This window comes from Prionailurus viverrinus, chromosome B4, assembly GCF_022837055.1.
Source record: "Prionailurus viverrinus isolate Anna chromosome B4, UM_Priviv_1.0, whole genome shotgun sequence".
Lineage (NCBI taxonomy): Eukaryota > Metazoa > Chordata > Mammalia > Carnivora > Felidae > Prionailurus > Prionailurus viverrinus.
The window spans coordinates 45,068,119-45,082,727 of NC_062567.1; the positions used below are offsets into that span (position 1 = coordinate 45,068,119).

Below are 14,609 nucleotides of genomic sequence, written 5' to 3' on the forward strand. Positions count from 1 at the left end.
TGGGGGAGGAGCAGAGAGAGGGAGACACAGAATCTGAAACAGGCTTCAGACTCTGAGCTGTCAGCACAGAGACCCATGAGGGGCTCGAACCCACGAACCATGAGATCATGACCTGAGCTGAGGTCGTACGCTTAACTGAGCCACCCAGGCACCCCACAGATAATGTTTTAACGAAAAAATAACTATTTCCCAAGCTTAAAGCAATTAGTGGAAGTGTTGCTGTCTTACAGTTTTACAAATCTGTCTTATACTTAAAACATTAAGACAGTTGAAGATAGCTAGATTCTTCTATCTGTCTCTGCATCCAATCTCTTGCAATTTGTTGTTTTGGTGGAAGTATTTGAATAAAGTTCAGTCTCATACAAATATGTATTTGGAAAAGGGCTAGCCATTTTAGATGATTTGTGAATATTGTTTGACATAGTCAAGTAGTTTATTAATGGTTAGTTGCAAAGTAGAATGTGAAACCATATCAATGAACTTTTCTAAGTTTTTCAGTAAAATCTATTTGTCTGTCTTGGATGGATCTTTTACGAATATCATTCATTCATCAATCATTTGGAAAATACTCACTGAGTTATGTAAGGCTTCTATTATTGACACCTCAATAAACTTTTTAAAAAGCACATTGATTCTGGAGCGTCCAAGTAGCTCAGTCGGTTAAGCATCTCACAGTTCATGAATGTGAGCCCCGTGTCAGGCTCTGCACTGACAGTTCGGAGCCTGGGGCCTGCTTCAGATTCGTGTCTCCCTCCCTCTCTCTCTCTCTCTCTCTGCCCCCTCCCTCTTGTGCTCTCTCTCAAAACTAAATGTTTAAAAAAAAAAAAAACTTAAAAAAAAATAAATTTTTGTCAGAAATGTCTTTGAAGATTTGGGAAGCTGTCATGCTCTTAGTGGCAGATACATGTTTTTCCAGAGTTCTAATTTTTTTTTTTTTGAAAACTCAAATTGTATTATTGCCAATAAATACTATTAGTTGTTTTCTTTGACTGCCAAGGTTTATTTTCAAGAAAAGGTTTGTTGGGGCACCTGGGTAGCTCAATTGGTTAAGCATCCAACTCTTGATCTCAGCTCAGGTCTTGGTCTCAGGGTCATGAGTTCAGGCCCCGCTTTGGGCTCCATGCTGGGTGTGGAGCCTACTTAAAGAAAAAAGAGAGAAAGAAAGAGAGAGAGAGGGAGAGAAAGAGAGAGAAAGAGAGAGAGGAAGTAAGAAGAAAGAGAAAGAAAGAAAGAAAGAAAGAAAGAAAGAAAGAAAGAAAATTTGTTAAATACCCAGTGTGAATAATCACAGTATGTCTATAAGTCATTCTTCCAACTAAAAATGGTCTTCTGTGAAAAAGGTGGTTAGCTTAGTTTTATAACTCAAACAGTAGTACAAGCATTTTGCTTTGAGCCAAACACGCTACTTTGGCATGCAGTGGTAATGCTTGTTGTAGATTTCCTATTTTTTCACGCAGAATACTAAGACCTGTACTCAAGGGCTGAGATTTAATAATAGTTTCTACTACTTCATCATGGACATTCTTGAGTGAAACTGACTTTGTTTTTTACTGTGAACATTTGGGGGTAAAGAATGTATTGACAGTTTGGTACCACTCAATACCTTGATTTTTGTACTGAGGCATCAAGAAGTTTTACTCACCATTGCTTTTGCTCCATCAGTGCAGATATTTACATGGTGAAAAAAATCAAGTAATGTCTTTTTGTTATGAAAATAGTTTTGATATTACCAGCTCCCTGAGAGGGTCTCAATAATCTGCACGTGTTCCCCTGGATAACACTTTGAGAATTGCTGCTCTAGTGTGCCTATTGTTTTGGAAACAGTACAGATCAGTGAGAAAGAAGCTTGGCCATCAGTTTGAAACCTGTTCAAATAAAAATAAAGATAAATAGGGGCGACTGGGTGGCTCATTCGGTTGAGCGTCCAACTTCGGCTCAGGTCATGATCTCGCAGTTCGTGAGTTTGAGCCCCGTGTCAGGCTCTGTGCTGACAGCTCAGAGCCTGGAGCCTGCTTCAGATTCTGTGTCTCCCTCTCTCTCTGCCCCTTCCCTGCTCATGCTCTGTCTCTCTCTGTCTGTCAAAAATGAATAAATGTTAAAAAAAAAAAAAAAAAGAAAGATAAATAGTTGAGCCAAAATTACTATAAAACTTCAGTGACCAGCATTTTGATTTTCTCTGGTGTTGGTATTAACTCCCTTATTTCTTAATTCATCTCCCATCTTCAGTGTGTTATGTCCTATATTGTATAATGTCATTAGAGTTTCAGTAGAGGCAGCTTCCCCATCTTGGTTCCTCCCAGGTAATTCAGTAAAACTTAATCCACAGATAGAGGTTTCACACATGGTCCGAATGATAAAATACCATGGCCAAGCTTCCTTTATTCATTAATAGTGATGATTCTAACTAGATTGTCTATTTGAGTTTACATATTGTCATTGTCCTAAGGCATTTATATTTTTAGTGTAGTTTCAAAATTATCTGTATAGCTTCACCAAGTTCAGTGTTTTTTAGTCATTTTACCAGTTACTCTGAAATGATGATAGTAATTTTCAGGCACTATTTTGATACTGAGAGATTAGTCTTCCATATTAGTCATAAGCTGTGTGCCAAAAATAGATGCAAAAATGTTTCTATAAATTTAATTCTAAGAATTTCCAAAATCTAAGGGGCCCCCGTGTGGCTCATTCAGTTGAGAGTCTGACTCCTGATTTCTGCTCACGTCATTGTCTTGCGGTTCATGAGTTCAAGCCTCACTGCATTGGGTTCTGTGCTGACGGTGCTGATCCTGCTTGGGATTCTCACTCTCCCTCTCTCTGCCCTTCCCTGGCTTGCTTCCTGTCTGTCTGTCTGTCTCTCTCTCTCTCTCTCAAAATAAATAAAGTTTAAAAAAGACTTCCAAAATTTAAGTCTTGAAGAAATTGTATTATGAAAGACTTTACTGTAGCAATTGCAGTGCATTAAATTTGTATTGTATTGTATTATCCTAGCTGATAAATGAAGACAGCCATTTAAACTGAGACTTCTTTTTTCTTTCTATAGTCTCTTCAACCAATCTTGTCACTCCTCCAACAGTTGTCAGTAGTCAACCTAAGTTGCAGACTCCAGTTACTTCGGGTTCTCTGACAGCAACGTCAGTTCTTCCTGCACCCAACACAGCTACAGTAGTTGCTACTACTCAGGTGCCTAGTGGAAATCCCCAACCTACAATCTCTTTACAACCTTTACCAGTGATTTTGCATGTACCTGTTGCGGTATCCTCCCAGCCTCAACTCCTACAGAGCCATCCAGGGACTTTAGTGACCAATCAACCGTCTGGCAACGTTGAGTTCATTTCTGTACAAAGCCCACCTACTGTGAGTGGTCTCACCAAAAATCCAGTATCCTTGCCAGCCTTGCCAAACCCCTCTAAACCAAACAATGTTCCTTCTGTGGCCAGTCCTAGTATTCAAAGGAACTCTCCTGCCAGTGCTGCAACCTTAGGAACAACACTTGCTGTACAGGCTGTTCCAACAGCACACTCTATTGTACAAGCCACAAGGACTTCTTTACCTACAGTAGGCCCGTCGGGACTCTATAGTCCATCAAATAATCGAGGTCCTATACAGATGAAAATTCCAATTTCTGCTTTTAGTACTTCGTCTCCTGCAGAACAGAGCAGCACTACTACCCCAAGAATTGGTAAGTCACTATATAGGCTTACTAATAGAAATACAAGCATGTTAATGGCCTTTAGATAATTGAATATTTGTGTTTGTGGAAGTGCTATCTTTATTTGAAGAAGAAAGTAAATAGAATACCCTGGAGATTACTTTTAGTAAGTTTTTAGCTACCTAAGAAATGATGTTGTTAAAATGGTATTTGAGATACAGTTTATTTTGAATGAAGAGTTAGCATTTGTAATGTAGCTTTTAGTAATTTTTCCTAATCTGGGTGAAATTTTTCCTTTAGGCTTTGAGGCAAGCATTATGAATTTCTTTTAGTATGCATTTGGCAGGAATATCTGAATAGAACAAATTTATTTTAAAGTATCTAATTTACAGAATATATGCATATAAGAGGAAATGACAAACAACATATCTTCCCTACCCATGTGGAAAAATCCTTTGTGCATTCATCACTCCGGTCTTCTAAATTTGAACAATTTAAAAATAGGTTCTTCTCTCTAATTTATTATAAAATGTTTGCTTTTTGTTTTATCTTTTATATATTTCCCCTGTGACATAGTATATGATTATGTTTGTATATGTCTGTATACTCTCCAGAATTGCAAAAAGGAGAAATGGATTTTACCTGTATTTAAAATCTGTAAAACTCTATGTCTTCTTTGTCTTTAGAAAGCACACATTTTGTATGCGTTATTGAACTTACTTATTCTTCATTTCTGGCCTCACATTTATTTCCACTATTGTAAAGTGGCTAAATGGGTAGGCATAATGTGTATAGTGAAATTGTTGTAATATCTCTTATTGATATAGTGACCATGAAATATAAGAAACATTCTAAAATACAAAATTACTTTTGTAAGTGAGATATACAAGCCTTTTGTTTTCTTTAATTTCCCATGTAGCCATTAGTAGTGTATTTGCCCTTCAAGTATATTTACTCATATAAATAGTGATTGCATTTTGTATTTCACAAGGCTGTTGAGAGAATAAATGAGTGGCTGATCAGAATTAACAGTGGACTGGAGCTAAATATCAGCTTCATACAAATTTACATCTGGGATATAAGAAGAAATCTGAAATTTTATATAAAAATGCAATTATTAATATGAGTATTTAAAATGTAAATGCTTGCATAGTACAGTAACAGTATTTGTTAGCCTTATCTGCTACCACATTTTCTTTAGACACTCTAATCCATGTTTGCAGCACTGAAAGATACTTGCTTTTTAAATGAGGTCAGTGAACAAGATTTTAAGGGGTTACTTCATTTTTCTTTAACTTCTTTTTTTCTAATCCTTAGTATTTTTTAATATGTCAGGTAGAAGGTGATTTCTCCTAGACATTGTTTTATATGATTTTTGAGTTTTTCCACTTTATGAAAGATTGAGCCTAAGTTGACACTTTTTAATTCATGGTCACAAAATAAGACAAATCCTTAAATATAGAAGTTTTCCTAAAAGACCATGGCCTGAAAAGAAATAAATAACTTAAAAGATATTGTTTAGTTTTGTGAATGCTCGTACCCTAAATACTTCTACAGGTATCAGAGTTATAATTTAATTATTCTGTTTTCTTAAAATATTTATGAACATTTGTTGACACAAAGGGTATATATTTCCCAAAATTACCTAGCTAAGGTATTCTATTAGTCATAGTAAGTGTCAGTTTGTTTCATATTCATTTAATGACTTGACTGTTCTTAATTGTTTTGTATGTAAAACTAATAATTTTCACAATCATTTTTAATCAGTACATCATTCTACTTATGTGATAATATACATTTATACTTACACTTAAAATTAATTTTTTAACATATATTTATTTAACACATTTTACGTACTTTATTGTATAAATTATTTTAAGGCGATCATTGTTTCAAGTTCTATTTAGAGTGCTTACCTACATTTGAAAGTAACTTATTGGATATTAACCATAAATGTGAATGATAAGCTTTCTTTGCATACTGTTCATAATGTTAATTAGAATGAGATCTGATGTGGCACGCCTGGGTGGCTCAGTCAGTTAAGCGTCCGACTTCAGCTCAGGTCATGATCTGACGGTTGGTGGGTTCAAGCGCCGCATCAGGCTCTGTGCTGACAGCTCAGAGCCTGGATCCTTCTTCAGATTCTACGTCTCCTTCTCTCTCTGCCCTCCCCCACTTGCTCTCTGTCTCCCTCTGTCTCAAAAATAAATAAACATTAAAAAAAAAAAAAAGAATGACATCCGATGCAATGATATATTTTTTTATCATGCAAAATTTTAGAGGTGCCATCAATGACATTAAAGTAGGCCTTTAGCTATTTAGGCTTCCCAAAACCTAAACTGAAGCCATATGGCAAATTTTGGCTGAATATGAAGGTTGAAGCCAACTTTTAATACATTTGTAGTATGCTAAATATATTAGTTCTATAATTAAAACATTTTAAGTCTTATACTTATGTAGGTATTATTGATTTAATGAGAACATAAGCTCTCCAACTAGAATGCATGAATTTGTATTTTATTATAGTTCATGTCCCCTTATGTATTAAGTCAGTATTTTCTGTTTCTATAGTAAAGTAAAAATCATCCTAAAGACTGCTAGGAGATTTAGGGTATAAGTTGTAGTTAATATTATTTATTCATGAAATATTGAATACCTATAACTCTTCTAAAATCCTGCAGGCACACAGAAATGTACAAAATAGTTCCTATTCTCACCAAACTCACAATTAAGTAGGGAACCTTGCCATTAAATAAGTAATTAACTGTAAATGTGATGAATGTTAAGATATGAGGTTCCTGTGAGAGGATGTGGGAGATCTGGAAAAGGTATGTGATAATATATGGAAAGGTGATAGGCAGAGGAATTAAAGGATTTTTGCAGAGGAGTGTGACATCCCTGAACACTGGCTGCAATAAGAAGAATGCTTTGGCGAAGATAAAAGTAGGGTTAGAGAGACCAGTTAGGAAGCTGTGGTAGTAATTCAGATGAGAGATGGTGTTGTGAAAATGATTTAAAAGTTTTGCATTCAATTCATTTTAATACACCAAATATCCAGCACCTAATAAGGAATACTATTAATTGGCACTTCTGTAAAAACCCTTTTATGACTTCAGTAAAAATACAGTGTTGGTTAAATATGACATCATCTTTTAAGAATAGTAAAATAGAGAGGCTTCCCAAATGATAGAAAGATTTTAAGGTACAATTTCTAATTTCTCACCCTGACCAGTTTTATTGATAGATTTACAGTCATCTGAAGTAGATATTATAAGTGAAATGGTAAACTGTTACATTAAGAATCAAAAAAGTCTACAATAAAGTCACAGGGAATATTAATTAAAAACCTAGATTAAGGAAGATTATTACAGTTATGGGAATAAAATCCTTCTAAGCCCAAATGAATATATTCTAACATTGTATATAAAAAACTTTGGTGGTAAATCACTGATGTTTTGTAATGTCCTCAGTGTATATTAATACTCGGCCATGTAGGATCAGTAAAATGGAATTTGTTTTTTACTAAGTAATATTTCAGGAACTTCACAGTCCAGAAAAGATGCTGATGCATTATAAATGAAGTACTTTTAAGATATTTTTTTTTAAAGTAAGGAATATATTAATATATTCTTCCTACAAGAAAACTAAGATAATTTAAAAAGGGTAGGGAGAAATTATAAGGGCCTCCTTTTTACTTCTGTAGCCTGGAAAACCCTCTTTTAATAGGTAGATGTTTATCCAAAATTTTTTGACATACGGGTGTGTGTGTGTGTGTGTATGTGTGTATTTTATATATAATGAAATACATAGTACTGTTTCCTTTTAGCATAAATAGTTTACTTTATATGTGTTCTGATGATTTGAAATGAAAGAATTCCCATATTTTAACCAAGAATATTACTATCTACAGAAAGCAAGGATAAGAATTTTTCAGCATTGGAAATTCACCACATTACCAAAGAGGAAAAGCTAAATAATTACCTCAGTAGATGCTAAAGACATTTGATAAAGTTTAATACCTTCTCTTTAGAAGTTGAGTCAGAAAACCATACTTGATTGATTTTCTCTTCTGTTCTAGAAGTAACTTTTGTGTGTATGTATGCATGTGTATCACAAACTCAGTGTAAGTTAATTGAAAAATGACTAAAGAAAAATCTGATTTAACTACTGAGATTATGCATGTAAATTTTCTCAGAATCCTCATGTAATGGTTTTGCTAATGAATTTATTATACTTTTTGCCATGTCATTAAATCTTTTTCTCCAAAGATATATAGTATGGAAAAATTGTTATTTTATTTAACCATTTACTTATGTGAGGACGTTTAAGTTGTACGTATCCTAAATTATTTCCAAAGATATTCCCTAGGAAAGAATTAAATATTCTGGGCAATGGGTATGTGAAAATTTTTTCTCTATTGTAAATTTGCTCTTTTGAAAGTTACTGTAGCAGTGGTCTATGAGAGAGTTCATTTGCATATATGACATGTTGACAGAAAAAAAAATAATTGGAGAAAGTTACATGAATTGTTGCATATAAAACAACCAACCCTTTTACGTTCTGTAGATGCTTTTAAAATGGCTTTTTTTTTTTTGACTCCTCAGAAAACCAGACAAACAAAACAATAGATACTTCTGTTAATAAGAAAGCAGCTGATAGCACATCACAGGTAAGATTTTTTCCTTCTATTTCAAAGTAAAATTCCAGTTATAGTCCTCAGGGATAATGGATTTCCATCAGTTTTTTTTTTTTTTTAACGTTTATTTATTTTTTGAGACAGAGAGAGACAGAGCATGAACGGGGAGGGTCAGAGAGAGGGAGACACAGAATCTGAAACAGGCTCCGGGCTCCGAGCTGTCAGCACAGAGCCTGACGCGGGGCTTGAACTCACGGACCGCGAGATCATGACCTGAGTGGAAGTCGGCCGCTTAACCGACTGAGCCACCCAGGCGCCCCTCCATCAATATTTTTTAATACAATGAAAATTATTTTAAGTTAATCATACTTTTCAGACCTAGAATTTCTGTTTTTGTATTTCAGTTTCTACTTTTGAGATTGCTTACTTGTGCATTCATTAATATTGTATTTTCCTTCATTTCTTTGAACTTTTTTTTTTTTTAGAGAGGAGGGAGGGAGGGGGAGAGAGAATCCCAAGCAGGCTCCACACTCAGCACAGAGCTTGATGTGGGGCTTGATCTCACAACCCTGAGATCATGACCTGAGCCAAAATCAAGAGCTGGTTGCTCAACCAACTGAGCCACCCAGCAACCCCTCTTTCAACCTATTTTTTAAAGCTGCTTTTAAGCCTTTGCTGAATTCAACATCTGGTTCTACTTGGACTTATTTTCTGTTGACTGTCTTTTGTCTTTAGTTGGGTTCTTTTTCACTGGGCTTTGCATGGTTAGTAATTTTTGATAAATTTAAAATTTAGAAAATTTTGAAAAGTGGACCTTATAAAATACACTGCAGCAAGTGGATTCTGTTACATTCTTTAAGGATTTAAGAACTTTTAGTTTTGGATTTTAGATTGTAGTGTGTGTTGACAAGTCATTTTCAATGAAGTCATCATCATCGAAAGATTTAGAATTACATCATTACCTTCGGATTGGGCCTGAAGTTTTTAATGTCAAGGCATTGTTTCCTTTAATTTTGTGAAGTCTGAGTTTTGCAGTTTTTAAAAACCTTAATCATTTGGAGCTGATCTCAGTATGGTATAAAGTAATTATGATTAGCATTTGTTACACAGCACGTGTTATGCCTAGTGTTAAGCTCTTTCTATGCATATTTGGATTAGTCCTCATAACAGATCGCATATCCATACTTTGGAAATTGAGGATATTACCTTTTAACATAAATTTACATAGCTAATATGTGTTGGAACTAAAAGATGCCATCGGTCTTTTTGACTCAAAGATACTGGTTCTTTAGGTCTGTGTTGTACTACTTTCCTTTTTTGTTGCTATTGTGGAGTTAAAAAAAATTGTTTTAATTGCATTTCTAATGATTTGGGACAATGGGTTGACTTTGGTCAAATTGGATGTCAGTTAATAGTATAGCACACCATATCTTATCCTACCATGTAAAATTTTTAGGGAAGAAACATAGGTCATTTTGTGTAACTTAATTCTAGCTTTGAAGTTGCTTTTGGCACTTTGGTGAATTAATATTGGTATTAATATTAGTGTAGTAAATAATATTAATGTAATGTTTGTAGAATTCATCAACATTTTAAATGTTGGAAAATATAGTGTTTGTGTTTAATCACTTACCAGTTAAAGTACCTAATCACTTTAATAGCTCTATGCAATTGACAGATTTAGAGAAAAAAAAAAAAAAAAACAACTTGTAGAATTTCTTGTGAGAATGTTTCACAATTATTTTTTATATGACACATGTTATGAGTATTCGGGGATCATTTATCTGACAAACTCTTTTTTTTTCAGGTAGTGCCTTTTGGGGGGGGTCCAGATTGAACCAGGCTACTCATTTATTCTTGTTGCCCCTTAGTATTTTAGTTTTCCTCTATGTCTGCTAGAGTTTCCTTTGCAAAATAACAGAAATTTTGTTTTTCAGAGTGGAAAAGCCACAGGCAGTGATTCGGGTGGTGTCATTGATCTCACAATGGATGATGAAGAGAGTGGAGCTTCACAAGGTACTTATAAGTAATGGTACCAGTACCAAGGAATGCTTTGTAGCATTTTTTTCTCTTAATTCAGTATGATAATCAGTGAAGACAGATATCTACAGCATTATGCTTGATATATTTGTATCTATGTTAGAAAGAGAGTTTTTTATATTAGAATTTAAAAATTGAAATCTAATCTTGATGAATATGAACAAAGCATAGAGAAAAACAGCAGTTAAGAGACTGTTTAACTTCTAGAACACTCCTCTTTTTATATCTTATTTCACTTGATCTTTGCAGTAACCGTATAATGCCTATTTTATAGTTGAGAGTAGATTCAAAGAGAACAAGTTAGAGTCAATTAGGGAGCTGGGGATCAAACCCATGTCCTCTGACTCTAAATTAAGTGTTCTTTCTGCATATGTATGTGTGTGCACACATGCACATTCAGGTGCCCTTTAATGTAGGTACTATCACGTGTGTATACATTTAATTCTGGTTATTTGAATTAATTTTCTTTATTTAGTATTATATAAACAAAAATGAAGGTGATGTTAAAAACCTGCACACCAAATTCTTCAATATTATTTTGAGTTACAGTATTTAGAAATTACAACCAATATTCTTAGTTATTCTTCTCCAATGTTAATAGGTAATCTGAATAAAAAGTTCAGTAATTAAATATACTTGGAGAAATGCTGAATGAAACAAAATTGTATGGGTTTTTTTCCTTTTATACAGACTTCTCTGAGCTTTTCTATGCAAATCTATAATTTTTGCAAGAGAAATTCAAGATATAAAGTATTTCTCAAACTTACTTGCACAACTATTCACAGACATATCTGCGAAACTGTGTGGTGATAATTATATAATGCATATGGAAAAACTAAGATAAGGTAGTCGGTTAATTGTTATGTTAAAGACATTAAATTTAAAAATCACCTAAAGTTTAAATATTTTAGGGAATAAGATTCATTGGTTTTAGGAAAACAAACTGATTATGTGATAGGAAGTCAATTTTTTTGTATAACTGATGTAAAATTGGAAGATTTATGCCATCATTTGTCAGAATTGAATTCATACCACTATGATTATGGTTTACATAAAAGGTTTCAAATTATTTGCATTGATTTTTCTTTTTTTAATTTTTATAGACAAGTCTAAATATAATGAATCCCTAGAGGACAAAATAAATACTTGTTATTTTTTAGAGGACACAGTTAGGGCTGATTCTAAAAGTTTTCAGTGCTCTGACTGCTCCCTTTCTAGCATCCCTGCCTCATGGGGCCTTTTCCTATGGCCCCAGCTTTGCACCTTAAATTTTTCCATTGTACCGTCCTCCCTCCATCAGGACCCAGTTAACATAGCTACAGCCTTAAATTTTATTTACATTTTAGTGCAGAATTCCTTAGGGCAGAAATCAATGGAGATCATTTTGGATAGAGGGCTTTTGGTTATACTCTTTACATTATGCCATATAGTGGTTACCTAGTATTTAAGGCTTGTTCTGAGATGCAAACAGTTATTCCATAGGCTATATAAGACTTTTTTTGAGATTAGACACTATGTGTATCTTATTTTAAAGACTGGGTAGTGTAAGTAATCAACCATCTGTCTTATCAAACAAAAGAACCTAGACAACAGTAATTGGAGTTCAAGATTGCTGGTGAAAAGCTCATTGATTTTTAGGTATTTGTTTAGGAGATTGTCCTTGATAATAGATACATAGATATATATGAATTAGGAAATGAAATTACTCTGATTGACATGATATTGTATTGAGTTCAAAAATAGTATTCATTCATAAAAAAATGTAAGATTATATCTCTGTAAATGTGAATTAGAAGATGTGATAGAACCAACAGTGAATTATTTAAGGTTGTGATGTGGTGTTTCAACCTAGCAAATATACACATAATTAAATTGGAAATAAATTGTTTTCTTAGTGGTAATTGTAACTGAGGGGCAAGCAAACACAAAATTCACAAATACGAGAAGAACCTGTATTTCTGATTTTTTTTTCTATCAGTAATCACAATGTCTCACTTTTAATTAATAGACCCGAAAAAGCTAAATCATACCCCTGTGTCAACTGTGGGTTCTTCTCAGCCTGTGTCTCGACCATTGCAACCCATCCAGCCAGCACCACCTCTTCAACCATCTGGGGTGCCAACAAGTGGACCATCACAGACAACCATACATTTACTACCTACAGGTAGACTTGCTGAATCATTGAGTTGAAGCTTTTAGTTTTGCCTCCAGTGAAATACGACTATGGAATTAAGTGGAAAGAATAGACAGGAGATTAAGGATAATTTTCTGTTATTTTGAAGACAGTGCATCTTTTTGAATGGAGTGTAACTTAGTTTTGCTGACCATCTTAAGTAATGGCACTGATACGGAGTGGTTATAAAGAAGAAAAATTGTATATGTCTTTGTCATCTGCCACTGTAAGCAGCAGAAATGAATATAGTTTCTCTGGAAGGGATGGGTGTAATGATTTGTTCTAGTTATGACCTTGAAGTAATAAGTGACTGATGAAATAAGAAATTTTAAATGATTCTTAACTTGAACTAGTTTTAACTGGCCTAACACTATCATTGGGAGATACATACTAATATTTTACTGACTGCCTTTCCAGAAGTTATAAATCTGACATTTTCAAGATGTACCCTAGATCTCCTAAACTGTTTGAAAGCCAATCAAGACGGTTTGCCTTTTTTTTATAAAATGGCCCATCATTAAAGATTTATCTGCAAAATACTTAAATAAGGACTTTTCTTGTTAAGGAAAACATTGAGTTCACATGGAATTTTATCTAGTGAAATCAAAGCGTAAGTCATGAATTTAGATAACTTAGAAGAAATCTCAATTATGCAAACAAATCATATGTAGTATAGAAAATAAAATGGGTAATAAAGAGATGAAGAGAAAAGCATTCCTCCTTGTATACTTTCTTCCCCTTTCTCAAAGCTCACATTGAAAGTTCAGATGTGTAAAGACTAAAGACTTTAGTAAGTAAGCCATTAGTAAAGAAAACCTTTTTATCTTTGTCATATCCACTGTTTACCTACAAATTTATTTTATTATAGAATGCATTTTTCCATATAAAAGTAGATTTATTATTTTTATTATATAGTTAATGTGTGATCATTTGTAAAATGTGATAGTAATTCAGAGAGTTATTAACAAGAAAATGTTAACTCCTAAAGTAATTATTATAGTTCCATGCTGTCGGTGAACATTTAGGACTTTTTTGATAGATATATGTTAATATCACTCAAGGTATGAATGTTCTTTGGAACATAGATTAGGAGGAATGCTGGAGTAGAGAAGGAAGAATTCTGTATTTTAATTGATGTTTTATTGTTTTGAATAAGAGATGGCTCAGTTCACCTAAAGAAAATGTCAGTAACAATAGCTAGCCAGTTTCGTGAACTGTGAGTATACAGTTACTCTTGGGTTTATGCCATTAGCAGAAAGCCTAAAGGGGCCCAAATCCCACTCTACTAGGAATAATTAAACATTAAGGAGTGAAAATTTGCTGTTTTAAGTCACTCCCTTAAGATCATGCTCTTAAGTCTTTATCTTCACGTGCTTATTACCTAGTCAAACAAGAGTGGGAAAGGCATTGGGCATGGTTGAGGCAGCCTTTTCTTCTGAAGCTTGGACTGTAATAATAGTGTTCTTAATTTTGGTTGGCTTTACTACTTTTATCTTTCAAGATTACAAAAAGACACTGTTATCTGTATTTCTGTCTTTATTATAGTTAATTAGATTTTGTACAGCATTCATTACAATTAATACTGTTTAGTTAACATAGAACTTAACTGCATTTTGATATGTTTTCTCTGCTTTTCATTAGCTCCAACCACCGTGAATGTAACACATCGTCCAGTAACTCAGGTGACCACAAGACTCCCTGTACCGAGAGCGCCTGCAAACCACCAAGTGGTTTATACAACTCTCCCAGCACCACCAGCTCAGGCTCCCCTGCGAGGAACTGTTATGCAGGCTCCTGCTGTTCGGCAGGTCAATCCCCAAAACAGTAAGAGACTCTTTTCTTGTGTAGGGCCCCAAGTTCTATGTAGTTCTTTAGCATTTAGTTGGCTTGTATTGACATTAGATTTGAGAAAAAATGCTTATAATATCATAACAAAACTAATATTAAGTTTTTCTTCCCTTTGGAAACTTAACCAGAAAAATTGGACGTGTATATTATATGATTTGTGCTCCAGGTGTTGTCTTCAATTTAACTGTATTTATGGCTTATACTCTCAAAATACTCTGTTTGATACTGGTCTGTACTCTGTTAAGAGATACATTGCCTGATTA

The 14,609-nt window shown here is 34.0% G+C and overlaps 1 protein-coding gene across 5 annotated transcripts in view; it reads left to right on the forward strand.

Moving 5' to 3' along the window:
* Window positions 1-14,609, forward strand: part of ATF7IP (activating transcription factor 7 interacting protein) — a 122,130-nt gene that overhangs the window by 93,376 nt on the left and 14,145 nt on the right. For all 5 annotated transcript variants that reach the window (XM_047865936.1, XM_047865935.1, XM_047865934.1 and 2 more), the window contains exons 9-13: window positions 3,041-3,679; window positions 8,254-8,318; window positions 10,223-10,301; window positions 12,334-12,489; window positions 14,140-14,322. In XM_047865936.1, coding sequence (XP_047721892.1) covers window positions 3,041-3,679; window positions 8,254-8,318; window positions 10,223-10,301; window positions 12,334-12,489; window positions 14,140-14,322 — 1,122 coding nt within the window. The remainder of the gene's footprint in view (window positions 1-3,040; window positions 3,680-8,253; window positions 8,319-10,222; window positions 10,302-12,333; window positions 12,490-14,139; window positions 14,323-14,609) is intronic.